At 36.8% G+C, this 23,409-nt stretch overlaps 1 protein-coding gene across 1 annotated transcript in view; it reads left to right on the top strand.

The window, feature by feature from the left end:
• Positions 1-23,409, top strand: part of MYO3B (myosin IIIB) — a 212,183-nt gene that overhangs the window by 116,387 nt on the left and 72,387 nt on the right. Inside the window, exons 25-31 of the mRNA XM_064718250.1 lie at positions 1,526-1,605; positions 4,634-4,654; positions 5,681-5,758; positions 7,621-7,826; positions 16,432-16,543; positions 17,632-17,794; positions 18,493-18,573. Coding sequence (XP_064574320.1) covers positions 1,526-1,605; positions 4,634-4,654; positions 5,681-5,758; positions 7,621-7,826; positions 16,432-16,543; positions 17,632-17,794; positions 18,493-18,573 — 741 coding nt within the window. The remainder of the gene's footprint in view (positions 1-1,525; positions 1,606-4,633; positions 4,655-5,680; positions 5,759-7,620; positions 7,827-16,431; positions 16,544-17,631; positions 17,795-18,492; positions 18,574-23,409) is intronic.

Genomic DNA, 23,409 nt, shown 5'->3' with positions numbered 1-23,409 from the left:
GCAGTTTCCAAAATAGTGGCCATACCTTGTGTTCTGGAGCATGATTTACTTTGTCAGGTAACAGCCTATGTTAGATCAGGAAATGACATGCCAGTTTTGCAGTGTTGTGTCAATACCAGGGCCAGCAGCTTAAAAGATAAATACTTCTTTAAATGAATTCAGAATGGTGGAATGAAGAGTGCTGTTTGAGTGCTGGCCTCCAGATTATTTTCGGGGGTTTGGTATTTTTCTTGTTCAGAGGAAAGTAAGAGCAAAAGTTCCGTTCAATGTTACAGTGGTCACTGGATTTGCTCTGCTCTCTTAGGGAATTATTATCAGCGTTTGGGTTTCTTTACCGGCGATTTGGTGTTCTTGGTTTTTGTTTTTTCCCATCGTGCCGCCTTACTAGTTATGTAATGCAGAGTTTAGCAAAACTCTGAAGACTGTTTAGAGTTACTGCCTTTCTGTAAAGCTAACGGCTAAACACCGGAGTTGATGCAAACAAGTCATTTAGCATCTGAAAGAAGTGTTAACACTTTATTTACATTTAAATTAAAATAGACACTTATTTATGTGTTCTGGTTCTGAAAGGTGTGTGGTACATCTGCAGAGGCCTATTGTTTATTCATGCTGTAAATCCTTTGAAATGTGTTAAAATGCTTCCCACTCATTATAAAAATCCTGCCACCCATGGATTAGGGCTTTGATGTCACCAATCCTGCTTCAAAGGGTTCTTTCAATGCTATTAATCACAGTTTAGCCTCTGAAGATATAGCCAGAGAAAACATTTGGACATCTTGTGCTAGACTTGCTAAAACTTTGAAATATACAGAGTGTCTTGCATATGCAAGTCCGATATCACTTCCTCTCTCTTCTCCTAGGCTTTATTTTGAAAAGCTATTTTGTGATGACTTTGGCTTTCTACAAGTAGAGAAGAAAAAGTTTAGGACACGTCATACCTTACATTTTAAAGAAGGCACTAGTCTTTCGCTTGACACCACAATATATTTTTGCCAGGGAAACTGAGTCGGTCTTTAAAAACCCGGAGTCACAATAAGATTGAGAATTATATGTCAAAAGGTCGAAAAATGGTGCTGTCTTATCATTTTCTCATCTCTCTTGTTAGTTTGTGAGTTTAAGATACTGTCTTAACACTTGAGGATCCCTGTGATTTCATAGAAACAAGATTGATTCTGTCGTCTTTTTGCTCTTTGAAATCTCTCAATGAGTCTCAGAGAAATTGATTACTAGTGATTGAGCTGTATGCCTTTGTGCTGTCATTGTTTTCATCAGCTCAGTAGCTAAGGTCAGTGACATACCACCTTATCACTGACTTTTTCCTCCCCTCTAAATCAACACTGCACTCTGTCATGCCTTTGCTGAATGCTCTGCAGGCACAATTGGTAATGAGAGGGGTGTGGAAGAAGTGTGGTGGTGTCTGCTATTTTTAGTACTATTGTACAAACTGATTTTACGCAGTAAAAATTTTTCTCTTCTAAGCTTCTTGAATAGTTTTTGCAGTATGAATTTCTTTCTTTTTGAACAGGTAATTTGGCACAAGCAAGAGCCAGAGTGACAGCAGCATCTCGGTCTCTGCCTCCGCAGCTCAGTGCTGGGCGTATCAAGGTCAGTAGTGTTCCCTTCCAGAACACACAGCTGTTTATAAAATACTGCAGTGAGACTGTGTACACAATACCTAGCTGATGTGGGTTTAGAGTGAGGTTCTTACCACACACAAGTCTGCCTTTACCACCGGTAACATGCACCTTGTCTTGGAGCATGGTTCCCAGTTTTAGTGATGACCCTATTGTAGAATTCAGTGAAGAATCAATTTACTAATCTTTAAACCTTTGGAGTGGAATCTGTTACATCGATATCAGTATCAGTCCTTTTATTCCAAAGAGGTCAAGGTTTTCCTCTGACAATTTTGATCTAGAAAGAGGTCTTACTAGGTAAAATTTGAATAGTGTATTTAACAGTATGAAAGGCAAAATAATTAAAAAAAAATTTTTAAATTCAACTTGAAAGTGAAAAACCAGGAGGTGTTTGTGACTGGTAGATAACTGGAAAAACATTACTCAGCAAAAGCACTATTCTGTAAAAAGAGCTGTAGAATTTAAATGCTGCTGAATTTTGCCATGAAAGTACATGGCATAACTGAAAAAAGATAGGATAATTTTATGGCAATTAGTAGGGTTACAACTGAGTACACTTAATTTGTGAGGAAACTGTTGTCCCTTGAAGCTGATGGTATGTACACTCCCTCCCTGCTTCCTAAGTGGTACTTGTTAGAGTTAGCTTGGTTAAGGTTTGGGGGTTTGGGTTTTTTCCAAAGCAAACAGTAATAAATTTTTCAAATAAGAGTGGTAACAGCAACTGTTCAAAAGTCTACAAAATTTTATGTTTTGAGTTTTCTATTTCTTCATGTTATCTTCTGGTATTTGGAGCTCAGGTTCAAACATCAGTGTGGTGATTTATGTTATCCAGATGTCTATATCCTTCACTGTACCTGCAAATACAGATGTGGATTTCAGACTATTATTTCCTGTCTGGTGTAAATACTTTTGGTGCTGAAGGGTGGCCTTTCCAGTTTTCTTGTGTCACATACACATTGTCTTCTACATCCAGCTATATTCAGCACAAGCTTTCTAAGCTGGCATTTTAGTGATACAGCAGGATTGTAATAGAGCAGTTCACTCCTAGAGCTTTACTAAACGCAGTCAGTTAATAAATACTGTTTAAGTGAGCTTTACTCATCCTTCAAACTTTTTAAAAGGAGCTAAAAGAAGACATGCAGAAGTACAACACTATTCAGAAAATGTTAGTTTCAATACTTTTTAGATAAAATAAACTATTTCTTAGAAATTTGTAAAGCACCTAATTAAAACAATTTCAGGAAACATATTTTAAATTATTATTTTTTAATTTGTTTTAAAAAATCCAAATGTAATAATTTTGTTTGGAAGTTTTTTATCATTATTTAATTTAGGAGGGTTTTTTGCTTAACATATTTTTTGGTTTTATAGTATTTCATACCATGCCAGCAGCAGGTGTGGTCAATATGTAGAAAGTCATAATTTGGAGTGACTTCATAAGATGACATAATGTCATAAATCGTTCTTTTAATATTGTTTCAAAACTATTAGAAGGAATCTTTTTAGTGATGAAACAGTTTGACTTTTGTAGGTCAGGCTGTTTTCCATTACAGTTGTAATTATGTGAATTCATATTGTAGGTCACTATGGCTGTCATGTAAAAATGTGACTTAATAGTTGAAATATCTTCATTTTTGTTTAAAAAGAGAAGCTAGTGATTTAAAGTGTGAGGTACCATGACATTCTTATTCTTAGATCATGACATTCTTTTTATGCTCTGTCACTTTCTGCAAGCCAGTTGTGAGAAGGCCTATTGTCTGTTGTACGTGAGGTTGTTGCCCTACCATAAAATTGTGTGGCTTCACAGACAAGCAGTGTTGAACATTAATTAGAGACAAAACTTCTTAAAAAATCTTACAAGAAAATCCCCTCAGCTTCAGGGTCTATCAGATTTTTTCTGATGAAAACTTCAAACGTTCCTTGTCAAAAAGATTTGGAAATTTATTCTAGTTCTTACAAATTGCAGAGATCTGAATTTACAACTTCATTCATAGGAAGAGAAATCTAACAATACTGCTTTCAACCTAATTTTCTGAGAAAAATTGTTTTACATCTCCTCTGTGAGTGTTTTTGACCATCTGTCTTTCTGTGCATTCATTGCCTTTGCTGTCCCAAAAAAACCTCAAACCAAACCAAACCTCTTTGGAGCCCAGCAGTTGTAAGCCATATTTGATAGAGTGGCAGTCCCAAGATAGCCAGATTCTACAGTTTTGGTGAAAAAAAGCAGCTATGAAGAGGAGATGATACTGCCCTTTATTGATCAGTAGATGTATGAGATATGGATATAGGAGGCTGTGAGTGGTCAATCTGCAAAAACATCACTGAGTCTCTGCTTTTCTAGACAAAGAAGAGTCCTATTTAAAACCTCATTTTCATTGGCATTTGGGCTCAGATCAGTCCTCAAGCTATTTGTTCTTGTTCTTATTTAATCTTATTTAAAATTAAATTGTGTGTCTTTAATATTAAAAATATTACCAGTTATTCTGAACTTACTGTCAGTGCTCACTGTTATGGCTTGTGTCTTCTACCTGACATCTACTAGAGATTTAGATAACAGTCCTCAGAAACTAGATGTCTTTCCAAGATAATCTTGAACCATTCCTATATCCTTCCCCATGGGCATGCCTGCTGGTTTGATTAGTTCATTGATACTTACTTTGTCACATAAACTCATAAAATGTTTGATGTTACCTGTGCAGATCGGGCATTTTTTCCTGGAATATATTACAGAGTATTCTGTTAACAAACTGCATCTCTCTTTTTTATTCTTTTTTTAATGTATACCAGTGCATGTATGCCACTCTGGGCCAGAACGTCACAGATTACAAAAACAGATTGAAATTTTTATGGTCATCCTTATTGAGCTCTGTCTTCATTTGTGCCATCTGTGTTCTTAATCTTGACCTCTCTAGATTTCTTTGGATTTCTTCCCCAACACAAAATCCATTTTTTTATCTATTATTACTTAGTGCTTCATTTCCTTTATATTTTGCATGCAGTCTCCTAAATACCTCCTGAAGGTAAGAGTCTCAGTTACTTTATTGAGAACTGTAATCTTTCAGCAATTATTTTAGTGTCCAGAAGAGTGTTCTTAAGTCAGTGAGTGTTAGAAAAGATTGTGTGGAGCAAAGTCCAGGGAGTGTAGCACAGGTGCTGACAACAGCATTATCTGGTTTATACAAATGCCACCTGGTCAGAGCAGATGGTAAATTGCCATAAAGTAAGTGAATGCTAAAATGCTGTTAATGCTCCATGCAAACAGGATGCTGGTTAATTTTCTTTAATTTTGTTGGGCTGTAATGTAGCAACACAATCTGCTTGTTATGGATAACCACAGTTATACTCATTCATAAATTCTGGTTTCATTTTGATATGAACAGCTGTACTAACAATATAACTGAAATCTATAAGGAGCAGTATGTTCACTGTCCATGTATATCCTCTAAAAACAACTATTCTGCAATGCTGAAAAAATTGGTGTGCTGTGGCAGTTCGGTAGGATAAGATTGCTGAGATTCTTGGCATCAAAATGGCAATATAAAGTAATTAATAGTAACCACAGTAGGAGAAGAGAACAGACTTAGATGTTCTGAGACTACCTACTTTGTTTGCCACTCATTATCCTACCGTATTTTTTCCATACATGAGCAAATGAGGCTGTTCAATTTACTTCCTGGGTATTACAAATATGATAACTCTTCTTATAGATACAAGTCCTGTTGGAGTCCATTGTAGTGGCAATAAAAGGAATGCCTTTTAGAAATCAGTTCCTAAAGTATTGCAACTTGACAGCTGTTTCACTGGCTGAGTATTATACTATCATAAATCTAGAGTGCTCTTACACTATGAAAAAGAATTCAAAATGCTTAGAGACCTCTCCAAAATCAGAGTGTGTCCTGCATCTTGCTATCTCTGATAAAGTATTCTGAAGTACTCACACCTGAAGGAATGACTATAACAAAAACTGAACCCAGCTTTCATAGGCAAAGTGGGGTGGGTCTGCAGTGTTTCTGGAACAGTCCTAACACCAGAGTTTTTTCTTCCAGGTTGACACAATGGAGGTTATGCGGCATCCTGAGGAAACAACTAACATGAAGCGGCAAACTATGGCTTCCTATTTTAGGGTACAAAAATTAAAATTAAAACAAGTATTTTGATAAGAAGACCAAAAGATATATGTAAAATATTTGTGGGATAGTAAGATCAAAGAGCATTATCAGAGAATTTTTTTATTCTGTTACAAGGCCTCTGTGGATTCTAAACTTTTCTTTGCTTTTTTCTCTTTGTTTCCTCGTACTTGTATTTTTGTTATTTCATTGGGTACATTGATAACAGAATCTAGAGCCTAGACTATTTTCTGTCTAAAATGCTAGAGGTCTAGAACAGGTCTCGTTATTAGCAGAACACCAATTTTGTGCAAATAAAACAGATCCTATTACTAAAGTCTTCATATTTTCTCACAAGATGAGGCATACATACCTTTAAAGATTAAGATTTTTCATTTATGATCATAAGTAAAAAACAGTCCATCTTTTGGAAGTACTGTTGTAAATCATACAGGTTGCCATTTTATCAGTAGTAATCCTGTCTGAGGTAATGCACATTCTGCTCATGTATTTATATCAAACAGGCAAGGAAAGGGCATTGAGAATGTTGGAACTGGAAGCTTAGGAGTCAAGAAAGTGCTAGTCTGAGACTCTTGGTCATTGTTTTTTTCTTGCAATCATTGCAAAGTGGAAAAGTTTTCAGCAGTTGGCTCTTGGGCTGCCCTTGTGCCATGCAGAATAGGGAAGTTCACAGAGTAGTGCTAACCAATGTGAGTCAAAGCTTCAAGCTGTGTAGGAGTGTCTGATCAATTTGTGTTGTAGAATAGTCTAAGGAAGGGTATAGAGGAAGCTGGTGTGTACTGAGATGTTGCCTCGCTGTGCAGAGTGCAAGGACACTGACATTCAGACTTGTCATACACATGTGCACTTAGAGGGCTCTTGCACAGAACCACACAGATGCCAGCTCTGTAGAAACTGTAAAAAGAAACAAAAGTGTAATGGGGGAGAGAGTGTGGAATTAGACTGTAAGACACGTGCAACCTGCAGCAAGGTGATGTCAATGAGCTTGGAATTGTAACTGATTTTGAGACACATATGGTTATATGAGATTGAACAGTTGACAACACATGCTTATTGTGCAACAGCTCAATGAGGTAAGTATGGAGCAGGAGTATTAGTATTCAGAGGAGTCAGTGGAAAAAAATATATATGCTCTGATCAAACATTTTTCATTTCAGTTTAAAATGAAACAGATAAAATTGGTTTGTGTGTCTAGGGTGGATAGGAAAAGAAGTAATGGACTTACATTTCAGTGGCAAGATTTATGTTAGATGCTAAGAAGTTTATGAATAGTCGTGATAATACAGCAGAACAGATTTCTAAGGAGACTGTGCACTTGATATTCTCAGTGGTTCTGAAAAATTTATGTAACAGAGATGTACCTGAAATGTTGAAGATACATCTGGTGTTCTCTGTGGACAGAGCACTGAACTGATGACTTCTTGCAACCCTTCCCTGGGTTCAAAGATTCATTTGCTGTGAATTTCAGTGATTGTTTCATGGTAAAGCTTGTATTTCTCTTGGGGATATTTGATCAATCAAATGTGTCTACAGTAGAATTATAGTTAGGACAATTTTCAACTTCATTTTTTTTAATGGACATTCTTCAACTACGGAAATGTTATATAAGGAGAAAAGAAAGGTGTAAAAAGTAAGAGGTCAGATTCAGAATATTTAAATTTTTTAAAAGTGAAAATTTTTAATAGGTTCCATGTTTCACCTGAAATCTTTAAAATGAATAAAAAAGCAATGTAGATTAACATTACAGATTAAAATATAATCAAGCATTACAAACTGTTTACAAATATGAATCTCCTGCTTAAGTCATTCCATTGCAGTTTTTTGTCAAGTGTGTGCATCTTCTTTATTTTCTTCGCTAGTATTCCCTCATGGATCTTTTATCCAAAATGGTTGTTGGACAGCCTCACTTTATCCGCTGCATTAAGCCTAACGATGATCGAGAGGCGCTGATGTTCTCTCATGAGAGAGTTCTGCTGCAGCTGCGATACACTGGAATTCTGGAAACTGTCAAGATACGTCAGAAAGGGTATTCCCATCGCATCCTCTTTGAGGAGTTTGTAAAAAGGTAAGACTTGTGTCATAGGGCTGTTTTCCTAATATTCTATTCAGTAAGATACATTCTAGGTTTAAATACAGAAAGTTCTACAAATGTTGTTCATAGGTGTGTGGTCCCAATGTCTAATGAGGACAGGGACTTTCAGAGATAAAGACTACAAGAGATATCTGATCTCTAATGGAAAACAGTCAGTGTGAAACCTACAGTGAGCACAAGCAGCAAGCCTGTCCCCATGGTTCTCTCTATAGAGGCAACAAGTGGAAATTATGCATCCTGCTCAGATAATTCAAGGATTTTGGAAGGTCACTGACCTTCAACCATCATATGAAGCTGAACATGCACATTTTTAAGAATGAACTGATATGAAAGCTTCAGCTTTAGCTTTGCAGAGTCATTTATCTTAGAGATATCACGAATGATAATCAGAACTCTGTTCACCCTAACCCTTCTCATGGCTGCTATTACTGGCTTTAATACATATTCTCAATCTCAAAAAATTACAAATTTTATTCAGGAAATGCTGTTGTCTTTATGATGGCAATGTAGCTTCATGATAATTATGGTTTCCTCTATATTTTAAATGTGTCTTTGTGTGGTATTTACTGGTTTTCAATGTGTAGGACTGGTGATTCAACAATGAGCAGAAGCACTACCATGAACCATTTAGGCAACAGTAGGAGCAAGTAGTGAATGGCTAGATCATGGCGTGATATTTTTTGAACTGGATGTTGCTTATCCAGACAATATAGAATTAATGATTCTACTGAAAGCAAGTCATTAGTCTCATTTCAGTGCCTGATAAAGTTAGGGAGAAGATTATTCTGGGAGGTATTGAAAAACACCTGAAAGACAGTGCAGTCACTGGTCACAGCCAGCACAGCTTCATGAGAGGAAAGTCTTGCTTTTCAAACCTGATTTGCTTTTATCACAAAGTAACCCACCTGGCTGACATAAGGAAGAAGCCAGCTGATGTCATCTTCTTGGATTTCAGTAAGGCTGTTGATACTGCCTCTCACAGGATCCTTCAGGACAAAATGTCCAGCACACAGCTGGATAAACCAGTCATTGTAATGGGGTAGCAACTGGCTCACAGTTTGGGCACAAAAGGGTTATAGTGAATGGGGTGACATCAGACTGGTGTCCAGTCACTCATGGGGTTCCACTGGACTCCATCCTCAGCTGTGTGCTCCTCAACATCCTCATAAATAGCTTGGATGCAGGCTGGAAGTGATACTAAGCAGGTTCACAGATGGTGCAAAATGGGGAGGCGCTGTTGTCTCCTTGAAGTCAGGAACGGACTGCAGAGAGGCCTTGACAAATTAGAGGGCTTGGCAACACCAACCAAATAAAGTTCAGCAAGGGAAAGTGCCAGGTTCTCCACCTGAGCAACCCTGGATGTGCAGACAGACTGGGGAATGAGGTGCTGGAGAGCAGTGCCACAGAGAGGGACCTGGGGGTCCTGCTCACTGGCAGCCAGGAGGGCCAAGCATGTCCTGAAGGCATCAGGCACAGCATGGCCAGCCGGTCAAGGGAGGGATTTTCCCACTCTGCTCTGTTCTGCTCTGGGGCTGCCTCACCTTGAATATTGCATGCAGTTTTGGCCACCAAAATATAAGGCATTAAAACTATACAGAAGTGTCCAAAAAGCACAGCAAAGATAGTGAAGGGCCTTGAAGGAGAGTCATATGAGGAGCAGCTGATGTCACTTAGTCTTTGATGACCTTACTAATTTTAGTAAGGTCACACCATTCTAGAGCCCATTTAACAGATTAATTTTTGTGATCATTAATAAATGTAATCAATTTGCAATATCCTGAAGGAGCCGAAAGCAGAATTATTAACCGCAACTTTTATTCAATTTACACGTAAGTGAACTAAGATTAACTCCACAGAAATTAGTGTAAATTGAGAGGAAATTAAGCCTTCTCTTATCAGGAGATCCTTTTCTTTCAAAAATGTGCTGAATTTGAGTACATCCTTGAAAACTAATGGTAATAAAACCAGCATTGACTGTAGCTTACCATATCCTTGCAGATAAGAGCAAGTTGTGGTTAGCATCTTGTCAATTACTCCCCAAGTTTTTAGTCTAACTTGATGTAATTTGTTAAGGAAAGAAAATCAGCACAAAAAGGGAAGGAGAGGGGCGTAGATTTAATTTCCACAACAGTAAAGACTTCTAAGTTCAGAGTATAAGTGAAAGGAAAAGGAGGGAAAGGAGATGTTCTTGCTCCTTTGTTCAGCTCATGCTTTATTTTAAAACAAATTCTATTCTCTTTTGGTCTTGCAAATAAAATCAAACAATATTTTATAAAGCTATCAGTAAAACAAGAAACATTTTTCCTCAACTCACAGCTATGACTAGTCAAGTGTTTTTAGGAACTAAGTAATTGAATACATAAAAATGTTTGAGAAAACAGGTCAAATGCTAAACAGATTGGCACTTCTTTGTTCATAATCAAAAAGACATTAGGCAAGTATGAAGAAGAGTTTCAAAATGTCAGTAAATGTAAGGATATCAAAGATTTTTTTAAGCCAGCAAGTTAATTGGTATTTTGATCCTTTTCAGCAACGGAACAACAAAATGGATGAGCCAGCATTTTTTCTCCCTTGATGTTATTAAACAAATAGGTGTGCTTCTTATCTGCCTGTTCAATAATACTGTTTTGTAAACTCTTAGCAGGAAATATGAGGACAAAACAATCAAAGGCAGGGAGCAGACCCATTCAGAGTTTATCAGGTACGAGGTAAACAAAAGATAAAGCTCTGTCTAACGTTACTCTTTAGTGTCTTCTGTTTTCATGCAGAGCAGATTATTTGCAAACCTGGATGTAGTTTATTGGGTTAAAAAACAGATGGTGAGGAGAGGGCTTAATTGTAACTCATTCACACAATGTTTCTTCAGCCAAGTATATTGCCATCTGTTTTATGTATATAAATATACATATTCTTTTACTTAAAGTAGGAAAAATGTAATCTGCAGTCCCTGTAAACACAGTATCCCTGTCAAGTCTTAGACGCTGTGTCTCCCTTGGCCCTGTCTTGTGCCCCATGACATCACGCATCTGTCTTATGTTTGCTGTGAAGCAACATGGCTTTCAGGCTGGAATCTGAGATTTTAGGTGCAGGTGTTTAAGCTGATCAGTCAACCAGGTGTGTCTGCAATGTGGTGTCATGTGGTGACCATGCACTGCACAGCAGTTTCAAGGAGCTGTGCTTTCTCATGGCGACCTGCACTGAAGGTCCCACTGGAAGGAGCGCTCCTTGCTGAGTGCCCCTGGAGCCTCACGTGACGTGATGTGGTGTGCAGGTGTGTCCTCACCACACAGCCCCCAGCTGGATCCTCCATTCGTGTTGCATGTTCTGTGCAGGCGCTTGGAAGATAAGGGACTCAGTAGGCTGGTGATACTAAATGGTGCCATACTTGTGTTGCTTCATTGGCTTATAGGAATGTATTGAGAACTTTTGCACAAGTTCCATTTTAAGGATTGTCTTTTTTCTTTTCTGCCTGTTTATGTTAGACATTAGAATTTTTGTACTGCATTAAGATGCAGGATAAACTTTTACTATAAGCCATTTACCTATTCCGCAGTAGTCAGATGATCTCTGATCATACAATCATGTCAATACCAATGCTGTTACTGTAACAGTGATCCCAGTGAGACTGCTTCTGCTTTTTCAATCTCACAGGACAAATTTACATAAGGTCACTGTAAGTACACGCGGTATACACAGTTTCTAAACCACCAGTGTTACATTTCTCATGACCACATAAAGTCTCATTGGCCTTGGTAAGTCACATTTTACATGGAGTTGAGCTAGGAATTAAAGCTGGTCAAACATTACACAATCCTGTAAAACATATAACCTCAGTAAGTGCTTTCTTCTAATGCCAGAAATTTGGTGGTGATACACTTGCTTATGCAAAATCAGGGAAGCACTGAATTAAATGAGAAGTCAACAGACTTGCTGCAGATAAATTCTTTCTTTATAAATGATGCATTTTTAATGCAAGCCTACTTTCAACACTAAACCTGCACTATATTAAAGTTTGTAAGTGATTTCTGTAAACAAAATTGTAACATTGCCTGATACCTTGATTTTACTATTATCTATAGAAATGTTTATTTGTTTCAGTGGCTTTAAGATTTCACCACATCTGTAGAATGTTCCCATGCACTTTAACTATGGTGAACTACTATACCTTCCATATACACTTTCTAGATGTTTCCCATTCACAAAACACTGGTAAGTGGTTGCAGGATGGAGATGATAGGAAAACATTAGAAGTGGGAAGTCTTCTAGCTGCTTATGAATAGTTTATGCACATTGCACCAAATTAGGCTTTTCTGAGAGTATTTCTGATTCTGTATTTGTCAGATGATTTTCAGCATAAGTGCTAGGTATCTGTTAATAAATATCAAGAGTATCTTAGATGTTGTATCATTTTTGTTTATATTTTTATTTATACTCTTAATTATTTTTGTGAATTCAGATTTGAAAGTTTCTGAAAGAGGTGCAATACAACCCATACAAGTTAGAAACTTTTTGAAGTAATTTTACAGTTCTTGTAGTTCTAAAAAAAGTGTATTTTTTTTATAGTTTCTGGTTCCAGGGCTGAGAAGGAACAAATAATTTCATGATTCTGAGAATCTTCCTACTGTTTGTGGTCTGGCTAGAAAGGGATTTTGTACCTCATGCTTTTCACATACAATTATCCACCTCAAGTTATTACATTTTAGTACAAAGATTTGTTTTAAAGAGAAAAAGGGTTAATCATTACTGTTTTGAGTTAATTATGTAGAATGTCTGCAGCCTTTAAGTCTGAAATGTGAAGGGAACTTCAGTAGGAGACACTGGTATAGTAGTTAATGGTGCTGTTTAAATGCATTTTATGGAACACTTCCACAGTTTAGCCTTTGGCGGGGGTGGGAAATGGAACCATTTGTTTGCAGTCAGTTTATTTAGTCTGAAACCAGCAACACTAAAATGCCTTGGCCCTGAACAGATAGTTAATGCATAGCATCTTCCTGAAGTTTTCCATATCTTTGCATGTTTGGATGTCTTTAGTATTTAACCTTACTTCTGCACATCCTAGCTTTGCATTCTAAGATTAAATTCAACTTTTAAAAAATGTTGCTTTATTTCTAATGACTAGCAAGTACAGTTAATCCCATTTTAATATAATTTTTCTGAAATAACATTCACATCCATGAAGAATAGTATGTATTGCAGAGTAAAAACCATTAGTTAAGAAATGCAGAATTCCAGAGTTTCATGAGCTTTGAGAAATCAGTTCTTCTGAGGGGAAATTACTTTCATCTTACTTAGTCTTACTGCTAGTGAGAATGTGATTAGTCAAGTACTTGTAGGAAACATGTAGATGAGTGTGTGCCAGGTGTAGGAAATTTTCAAGCAGGATGTATAACCAGGAAAAGGATATGTTTTTGCACAAGTATGTGTGTGTTTATGAAATAGCACATGAAGCATCATAAACATATATTTTAAAATGACAGTAAAAGTATTGGTTTAATGAAGGACACTGAAATATTTCTGGCTGCCATATTTCATGCTGAAATAACAAGTGCAAATACGGAAATAAAAAGGTAGAGTTGTGAAATTTTCATCTCATCTGAAAGCAAATGTGATTTCTAGCCCTACTTTTCAGAAAATAAGTTTCTGGTTTCTTGGTTGTAGTTGCAAGTAGAGGTAACTCTGAGAACTCTGCACAGTAGATTTACATAAGTATGACAGAGATTAAATTAGACCAGTAAATCAAAATGAACAGTTATATATATCCCAAAGCTTTTTTCAGGCCATTCTCTGCCATTTCATCATGCACAGTATTTGCATGCTTTTGCCAGATACATAAGGGTGAAACATTTTACCTTCCTCCAAAATTTTCCATAGAGTCCATTCCTGTAAAAAGATTTTTAATTACATAAAATAATTGGATGACCCTGTGTGGCACACACCGTGCTGCCATACAATTGTCCCGAGCACATAATGTCAAACTACTTGGGTGTCTGTAGTTATGTGATTCAGTCATGAAAACAGGCACTAAACCAAAGTGTTTACTTAAAAATACCCACAAAACACATGGTTTTGAGCTTTGGAACATAAATCCATGGACCTAATGTGGTGTAGAGTGCACACTACAAAAGGAGTTCTGGAGGAGAAAGAATTAAAAATAAATAGATAATAATAAAGAATAAAAATAAATAGCCAGTCTCATATTGGTAGTCCTTATTTCTGATGAGTACAGTCATTTCTGCCTTTTCTTGGGGGAATGGCCTGAGGTTGTGCGAGGAGAGGCTTAGGTTGGGTATCAGTAAAAAGTTCGTCACCCAGAGGGTGGCTGGGCACTGGAATTGGCTCCCCATGGAAATGGTCACAGCACCAAACCAGACAGAATTCAAGAAGCAGTTGCCAATGCTTTTGGGCACATGGTGTGACTCTTGGGGATGTTCTGTGCACGGCCAGGAGTTGGACTTCATGATCCTTGTGGGTGCCTTCCAACTCAGAATATTCTGTGATTCTATGACGTAATTGGAAAGCAACAGTAAGTACATTTGAGCAGGTACAGATGTCTTCTGTGCAGTAGTTAGATCAATCGAAACATTTGGAAAATCACCATTTAGAGGAAGTTTTTAATAAATATTGGGAGACAATATGTTTACATTCAGAATCAGTAGTTATTCCCATGTAGTTTCTACTATGGTTTGTAAAGTTCTTGCTATTCTGAGTAGCTTGCTTTCTTAGACTATAGATACATTTACATTTATAAAAACATTTGTTAAAATAGGATTTGATAAGAAAAATAACCATGGTTTTATTTATGGAGCACCAAAGCAACTACAGTCTAGATCATGAAAGAGAGCTATTGGAGAGGGTGCTATCTATGACATATAATGAAGTTTGTCATGAACAAAATGGTGTAGTCAGGCAGGTAAACCACGCAGTTCAAGAATACTTTTTACTCAGATATTTGTCAAAAATAAGTTGACTTTTCAGTAAGTGGAATGCCAATGATAAAATTAAAGAATTATAAGATTTCCCTTGAATATTTTATTGTATCAGTGCTATTTAAAAAGTGTTCTGTGGTTTTAAAATTCTCACCAATAACTGCCTTAAAAGATACAAGAAAACCAGTGTGACTTCCCGACTGCTTTCCTTCCCTCCCTCCCTCCCTGTGTGTAACTCACATGACCATCTGAGCTGGCTTTTGAAGCAAACAGCAATTTACTATGAGTGTAACTTCCCCCATGTATTTGTCAGCTATCTGTTGAAATTGTATGACGTCAAAATATATTTGTGATCCATATATTTTAAATCTGAGTTTTATTAGTGCAACTTAGTACTGTTTGTTTTGTGAAAACTGGCATCATTAACTTCAGTAATAAGGTGGAGGAAATGTACTTTTTTTCTTTTGAATACACCATGTTTCTCCAAACCTACTGAAAGGCATGAGTTGATATTTTGATAGACTTGCCTAAAGAATTTGCAACATTACATAGAGAAAGTCACTACATTTAATATAACTCAGTAATACATAATCTCTTATCATTATTCAGAGATAGCAATATCTCCAGTTGATGAATATCTATGTCTCTGGTCCAGAACTTATTCCAGTACTTCTCACTTCAGATGTCATTTTGTTCCTGTTTGATCTTAACTGTTTTAGTGGGTTTTTTTTTTCGTGTGACAACTGGAGCTAATAGATAGAGATTAACTGGAACTAATAAAATAATACTTTAAAAAAATAAAATATTGCAGAATTCTAAATTTTCTAATTGCTTCTCCATATTTTCTTCAGTATAAGGTGGGATATTTTCTTGAGTCTGTGTGGCTACAGAGGGATCTGTCTTTGAGATCACTGATGACATTCTTCTCTTCATATTTTAAAGAACATCTGATCACTCTTCCCCATGCTAATAATTAGTAGAATGATTTGCTCAGCCGGCCACCTCCTCTCAATCCTAATGTAAATAGAGTAAAACCTTTAGAAGTACAACTTAACACCAAGACAGCACATGGCAGTTACTAAGTGAGAGCTGAGGTGGCAGTTGCTAGCATCCAAATGTACTTGTGCTAAAATATCCTTAAATTTGTAAACTAACTGACACATGTTCTAGCTGTTACTTAACATAATTGTTTGCAAGTAGGTTTATTTAAATACTATAAAACCAGTCTTCATAAATGCATAATGGCTTTATAGGTAGGAAGGGACTGGTTCTTAATTCAGTTTAAGCATGTTTGTATCCCTTTTTCATTAGCTATAGGTTATTAGCTATAGCAAAATTGTTAGGAGCTGTTCTTTGCAAGGGAACATGGACAAAAAAAAAAAAAAAGATAATATTGTTTAGTATGGGTCTGCTCCAGACTCCTAAAATTGATCATAATCATTCCAATTAATTGTTTATTTTAATCATTTATATGTCCAAATATCTATTCATGACAGCTGTGTCGTGATTCATGAAGACACAGCTGTCATGAAGTATGCATGAGTAGAAGGAAGAATTTGGCCCATTGATTCTAGAGACAGAGCTTGGAGCTAAATAAAAACAGTGGAAGTACATATTGACTGTGATTCAATTCTTTCTTTGCCATTTTGCAGATATTACTACCTTGCGTTCAAGGCACATGAGACTCCCCTTGGCAGCAGAGAAAACTGTCTTGCCATTTTAGAGAAATCTAAACTAGACAACTGGATTCTTGGGAAAACCAAGGTATGGGGTGCTAACATTTTCTCAAGGATAGTATACCTTTATAAATCATGTCTAATAGGGGTTCAAAAAGTACTGCATGAATGAACAAAAGAGCAAATAATTTGCTCCAGTTAGCTTCCCAGGTTATGGAGGTGCCCTCCCAAGCCAGCTGAGTTAGTGCTGCAAGGGGAGGGGTGTACTGGCTGCCTCCTCAAAGTACATTCGGCAGGCATATGGCTGCCTTGATAAGGACAGTACCTCTGCCAGTGCCTGCTGTTGTAGTGACTTCCTGAAGTTTCCATTTTCTTAAGAATGCCGTAGCTGAAATGTCACAATTTGACCCATCATATGAGCCTGGCTGGCATCGTTCTCCATTCATGGAGTTTCAGGTAAGCTCCTTCTCTCTCTCTCAAAAGCCTTTGTTGATGGTTTCAAATGGAGTGATAGACTTCTTTTAAAAGGATGTTACACAGTACTTTGAGTTGTTTTACATTACACAAAGGAAAAACTGTGGCAGTTTTCTTGCCCAAGATCCAGATAAAATGTATGTAAGTGCCCATATGATTTGCCTCCTTAGGGAGCATGCTTTTAGACAATATTATATCTAAAACCAAATTCAATCCAGGATTTGTTTCCACTGACAAGAAAGGTCATCTTTCAAAATTGTTCATAACTGAAAAGATCTCACTGTCCAATTTACTTTGTAAAGGGGGTAAGTGTGGGAGTTATTTGCACAGGATTACAGAATATTCTGAGTTGGAAGGGACCCACAAGAATCATCAAGTCCAGCTCCTAAACAAATGGCCCATACTGGGATTGAACCTCAAGCTTGGTGTTATTAACACCATGCTCTAAGCAACTAAGTTAATCTCACAGTAAGCAATGGGGTGATTATAATCAGTGGAATAAAGAATTTTCACAAGTACACAAGAGCAAATAATTGATTTACAAGATTGCTATGATATGTACAATCAGTATTTTTCTAGTTTTCTCAGCAATTACACCCTTGAATAGGCTGCTGAAGGACTAATGAGAAGGCAAAATACAAGAGGTTATAATACTGATTATAATACTGTTTTTCTTTTTGTTTTCCTGTTGTTCCATTACAGGTTTTCCTTAAGTATTACCATATAGAGCAGTTAAATTTGTTCCTGAGAGAAGTCATAGGGAGGGTGGTGGTCATGCAAGCCTATATCAAGGGATGGCTCGGAGCAAGGAGGTACAAGAAAGTAAAAGATAAAAGAGAAAATAGCGCTATTACAATACAGTCAGGTAAATGTTCATAATCTCTGTTTTACTAAGTGTCTTTGTATTTCAGTCAGTTAAATTGCATGTACATTGTTAATTTATTAATTACAGTTTATTATGAAATCTAAATGACTGGATGTGTTTTCTCTTAGCTCATTGATACCGATGTTACTGATTTACTTCTACTAAAGTGTCATCTTAACATTTAGGAGTGTCTTTATTTAATATTTTAATATTTTGAATGTGATGCTTGTGCACAAAATAAAAATATTGTTAGGTATGTCTATAATAACATGCAGCTTATAATTGAAATGCAGTAGCACATGTCCCTGCCCTGTACCAGAATTGCAGACATTCATCAAAAGATGGGCCTGAGAGGCTGATTATCAGTAATTTAGCAGGTTTCCTTGTATTGATTTAGGGAACTGTGTGAGCAAGGATGATGACACACCCTTTTTTTTTTTGAGTTAGGATATCAGTGAGCACATGGTGGCAATTAAAATTTGAATGAGTGAAGTGGTGTTTGAAGTTGTGAGGATGTGAATACTGCAGTCATGAACCCGGAGTTCAACATGTGGGTGGGTGGGGAAGAGCTATTGGGGGTGGGGGCTGAAGTAGTTATGGCAGGAGGAATGAAAGTTTCAGCACATCTCTGACCCTGTAGACTCTGTAGCAATTCCTTAAATAAATGTAATTTCCAGCACATGGTTTTGTATTTTTAGCCTGGAGAGGATATGAAGCTCGCAGGAAGTACAAGGAAATAAGGAACAGAAGAACTGATGCTGCTATACATATTCAGGCAGGTAATTAAAACAGTATTTCAATTGCCAACACCTATTTTTCTGTGGGTGATTTTTTGTGTGTCAGTGTTTATAGCCAAAAAAAAAGTTAAGTCCAAACAAAAGCTTTCAAAAACATTACTTCTGATTATTTTTGCTTCAGTGTCAAATTATATCAGTGATAGGTATCAAGCACTTTAGACCTTTTATAAATACTTCTCTGAAAGCAAAATATAGTAATTAAAAGCTGTTAAGTTAATTCTTGGCTAAAAATGTGAATGGAAGACACTAGACTTGCATTTCTCTGTCTTTGTTTGGAGCACTATCTTGGCAGGTTGCCAGGTTTTTGTCATGACTGCTTGCTGGGTTTGCCAGCTTTGACCAATCTTTTGACAATCTGCCAGACTCCTATGCAGCCATATCAATATGAATTTGAATAAACTTTAAAGAGATTATTGGAGGAACAGGCCCATAGGGCTGTGTAGGTCTCTAGTAGAGAGCAGAGTACCATATGGCACAGAAATCTAAGAACCAGTGCTGTGAATGCTGTGGACTCTATGGTGTTTTCAGATGCTGCCAATATGAGGCAGCCTCCATATGATGCAGTGCAATACACCTTCTCTGTCCAACTCGAGGTTTGAAGATTGAGACTGAGAAAAAACCATTGTAACTAATGGGTTTACACACAAACCAAGATATCACTTTTACCAGTTTCCTGTGCTACAATTCCTTAAGCTTTGTTACTTCTTGTTCTGTATCTTATGATCTGAAATGTATATGAAAAATATTTGTTGTAATATTTTTTAACTTGTTCTCAAAGCATTCTCATGGATTAAAAAAAAAATCAACAAAGTAAATTTGTTGATTTTTGTGTTGTCTAGTTGGCTACTCTGAAATAAAATATTACTGTGACTTTCAGGAGAAAAGAGAATGCCATTCTAGTTATCAAAAGGAACAGAATATCATTAGGATCAAATAATAATTTGTAGCTTTGCATATGTGCTGCTATGTAAAATCATGAAGCTCTAGGGTTAAATGCAGTATATTCTATTGAACGGAAGAAAATTTTTCTTGCGTTAGCAACAAGCACCAAAGGATTGCACAAGTACTCTCTCCCATTCTTCCTCTCCTTTAGGTTGTCATTTTCAGTTGTTTTCATGATAGTGCAGAGAGAAGATCTTCAGGTAATCCCCTGCCACTATTTCCTGGAGTATTTGCTGCCTTTACAAGTATATACATACCTGAACTTTGATTACAACAGCCTGTTGTTGAAGAAAGGAAAGTGAAATTGTTAACCCATGACAGTCTCACTATTAGCAGCTCCTTAAGATGAGAGCTACCTCAGGTGCAATAGGAAGCTTGTGTGTAGCATTATCACTTGGATGCTATAGGGGACATTCTCACTTAGAGTTTTATCCAGTCAGATTTTTAGCTCTTTAGAGAAGGCACTGATGTATTCTGCTGTTAGCACGCATGGGAGACATTCAGAGCTCTGCTGCTTCCTGCCGTCTTTTAAATACTGTGTTAAACATGGCAGAGCAGAGGCAGTGGGAGTCAATTGGGACACTGTTGAGCCCTCTGGACCTAATGCTGGAGGAATGTTATTAGTACTCTTCTCTCCAACACACACAGTGTTTTCCTTCGTAACCTGGCACCTGACTGTTTCAGTAATCAGCCTAGGTGAATAAACATTAGGGACTACAGGGTTAAGAGTGACACAGTGAACCTTTGTATTAATTAGGCTGGCTGCTCCTCCTGTCTTTGGTACTGTAGTAGAATGGGAATAATAATAGCAATAACAATATTACCAATAATGATAGTAATCCTCAACACTTTTCTGTCTGCCTTTGGAAACCTACATTAGGACTTCTTATTTGAAAATATTTCTTGTGCAGGTTTTCTCTTCTCAATATGCTAATTATTCTGTTTCAAATCAAAGCTTATGCTTGTTAATCATGACCATTTTCCAGGTTTTACAATACACTGACAGTTTTTGTATTGTTTACATAACATTACACAGTCCAAGTGCCGGGTGACATGGAGACAAAAGGTACTTTAAATCTCTCCCTTCTCTGCACATCTTACAGTGTGGGGGTAGTTCAAGCCAGCTTTCTAGTAAAATGGAGTACAATCATTTTTGTATTTTTTTAAAGAGCCATTTCAGGCAGTGGGATAAATTGTTTACATTCGTCATCCACATTAGCAAAACCATATAATTAAACTATATGTACTTTCCTCTCCTTTCCCTCCCCCCTGCCCCGCTCAAGCAGGCCTTGGAATTTAGGAAGCATTTGGCTTACATGTTTCTACAGAACAGCGCATATTGAAATTTGTTTTCCTTTCATCTCTTTCCCAATAAAAGCAGCCGCTCAGCTTATCCCTTTAGCTTCCTCAGAACTTCCTTTCAGAATTCCCGATCTATTACAGCACATTCACATACCAGAAACAAGATGCCTTTTCATGCTGTCAACCTTTTTCATCTGAAATGTAAATTAATTCTTGCTGGTACGCTTTGACAGAGATCAAAGTAGGGGTATTAACCTTATTGGGCCTTCTCCTCATCAGAATCAGTTCCAAAGACTGCAAGGGTAGTGTTAGGAGGCCAGTCTTCACTGTTATCTATGGCCCTCCTCCAGGCAGTCCTCTGTCTACAAGTCAGCATTTCAAAGGCGCTGATTTCTTTTGTAAATGACCTTATCATTACTTTAAACTGTGTGAAAAATGATTTGCCTGAATAATTCTTGCAGGATTATCCTGCTCATTTTAATTGTGGGGGGACTTCATTCAGGTTCCAGGATATTGTTTAAGTGGTTTTGACAGCAAGTGATCATAGCCTGATAAAAAGGAGGAACACAGCTCCTGATTGGAAACCTCTTGACTTGTTCAGATTGTTCATTTCTTGCGAGTCAGTCTTTGAGGTAGGCTGCATTTGCATTTTAAAAATAAACAGATGCCTTTCAAATACATGAGCTGGTGGTCTGGAGATCTCTGTGGGCCCGGCAGTTCACTATCCATTGAAGAAATGTTGGAAGAAAAAACAAACTTAGAAAAAAAACAACGCTCACAATATACATGAGGATAAAATTCCTGAGTGTATTATATTACAAGATAAAAAGTCATTATTTCTGATGGGGGGAAACCCTCACTAGGAAACAAAATATTAGTGAATTTAAATTAAATGGGGAAGAAAAAGCTACCCTACTTCAGCATATCTACATCTCAGGTTCTCAGAATATAGAGATGTTATTAGACTCATTGCTAAAATGGTACACAGGATAAACAGGACCTTTCCTCCTTCAGTCACACTTTGTCAAACTGTGTGGGTTAGAAAATGCTACTTTTTAACTCAGAAACAAATTGTAAAGGACGATTTTGTGTTAAGTGTTTGAGTTAACAATACTTTGCATTTCTGAGTATTTCTTTGTAATTGGAATTTACAGTGTTTCAATTCACATGAGAGGGCAATTCAATTCAATTCTACATGGGGAAAAATATATTGTCAAAGATTTTTTAAAATTATTTTCCAGATTCACAGCTGGTTTAAATCAGTGTATATCCACTGAATCATCTGACTAAAATATTGCTTCATTTATTTACCTCACATTCAAGTCTCATAAAATGTTTATTTTAGAATAATTAGAATTTAGAATTCATTAGAATTTAAAGCAACAGATAATACAATTATGAAAGTATGTTTTCTAGTTATGATAGCATGTATTTCCATGCAGTGTGACTTGTCCCAAAAGACTTAAGGGAGGATTTTAATCTGGTTATTTTATTTGTGAACTGACATTGCCAAAATGCCAAATGAGTGGTGCATGCAATTCATTTAGATCTGAGGTGACATCACTGAATTTGTTTTAATTAGGTCCACTTTAGCCATCTGGAATATACTGTGCAGCTCTGGTCAAGAGTGAGTTTAACTGTGCTTCCAGAGGTGAAAGGCAAATGACTAATCCACTGAGCCACCATCTCCTCCTCCAACACGTGCTCGCACACTCACCATATGTCATACTGTAGTAGAAAGTTCTTTATCAAGAACTCTACATTTGGGCTCTTTTCCTTAAATAAGAAGTGATGGCTGTTCAGAAGGAAGCACCCCTTGTAAATTGCTTTCTTTCTGTAACTTCTGCTGGTGAAGTGTTGCTTACATATCTCTAACTGTATGTCTGGCAAAATTTATTCCCTTTTAATAAAAAAGAGGGACAGAGAACAGCTGCAATTTACTGGTTTCCATTTATAATAAATGTAAGATTTTAATAAAAGCATTGTCTTTGGGACTTGCAGCAGCAAAAATATAATGTTAGTTTCAGTAGAAGACAAGGAAGTATTTTTTGCATATTTATTCCAATATTTATTCATCTATTTTTATTACTATGTATATGTGTGTGTGTGTACATACACTCAGCTAATACCATTGTACAGGTGTAAGAATTACACAAGTAAAATCTTCCAAAAACTTCTAAGCACTTTAAAATATATTAAAAACTGTTTTCTTTAAAATTTTCTTGAAAACTACTCCTAAGTAGCAGATCCATTTTCCTATTTTTTAATCAGTAGTTTTCCTTCTTCCAACTACATTTTCAGTGTAAAAAACATTGAAGACATGTCTCTCCTAATGGCAGCTGTACTGATTTATCATATTATCCTGATTTCCCAGTCAGGGTAAGCCAGACTGGTCTGTACCGGCTGCACAGCTCTGGTTAACTTTACTCTCCCATCTCGTTGTGTCCTGTACTAGCTTACAGCATCCAGTAATTCTTCATGTTTAGTATGTCTCTAATGCTCATATGCAGGGAGCATTTTAGAAAAGTGAGAAGGCCTTATAGTTTTAAACTATGGGGTTTTATATTCCATCCC

Source organism: Zonotrichia leucophrys, chromosome 7 (assembly GCF_028769735.1).
Source record: "Zonotrichia leucophrys gambelii isolate GWCS_2022_RI chromosome 7, RI_Zleu_2.0, whole genome shotgun sequence".
Classification (NCBI taxonomy): Eukaryota; Metazoa; Chordata; class Aves; order Passeriformes; family Passerellidae; genus Zonotrichia; species Zonotrichia leucophrys.
Note: the sequence above shows the minus strand (reverse complement) of the source record. Positions and strands in the feature narration are given on the sequence as shown.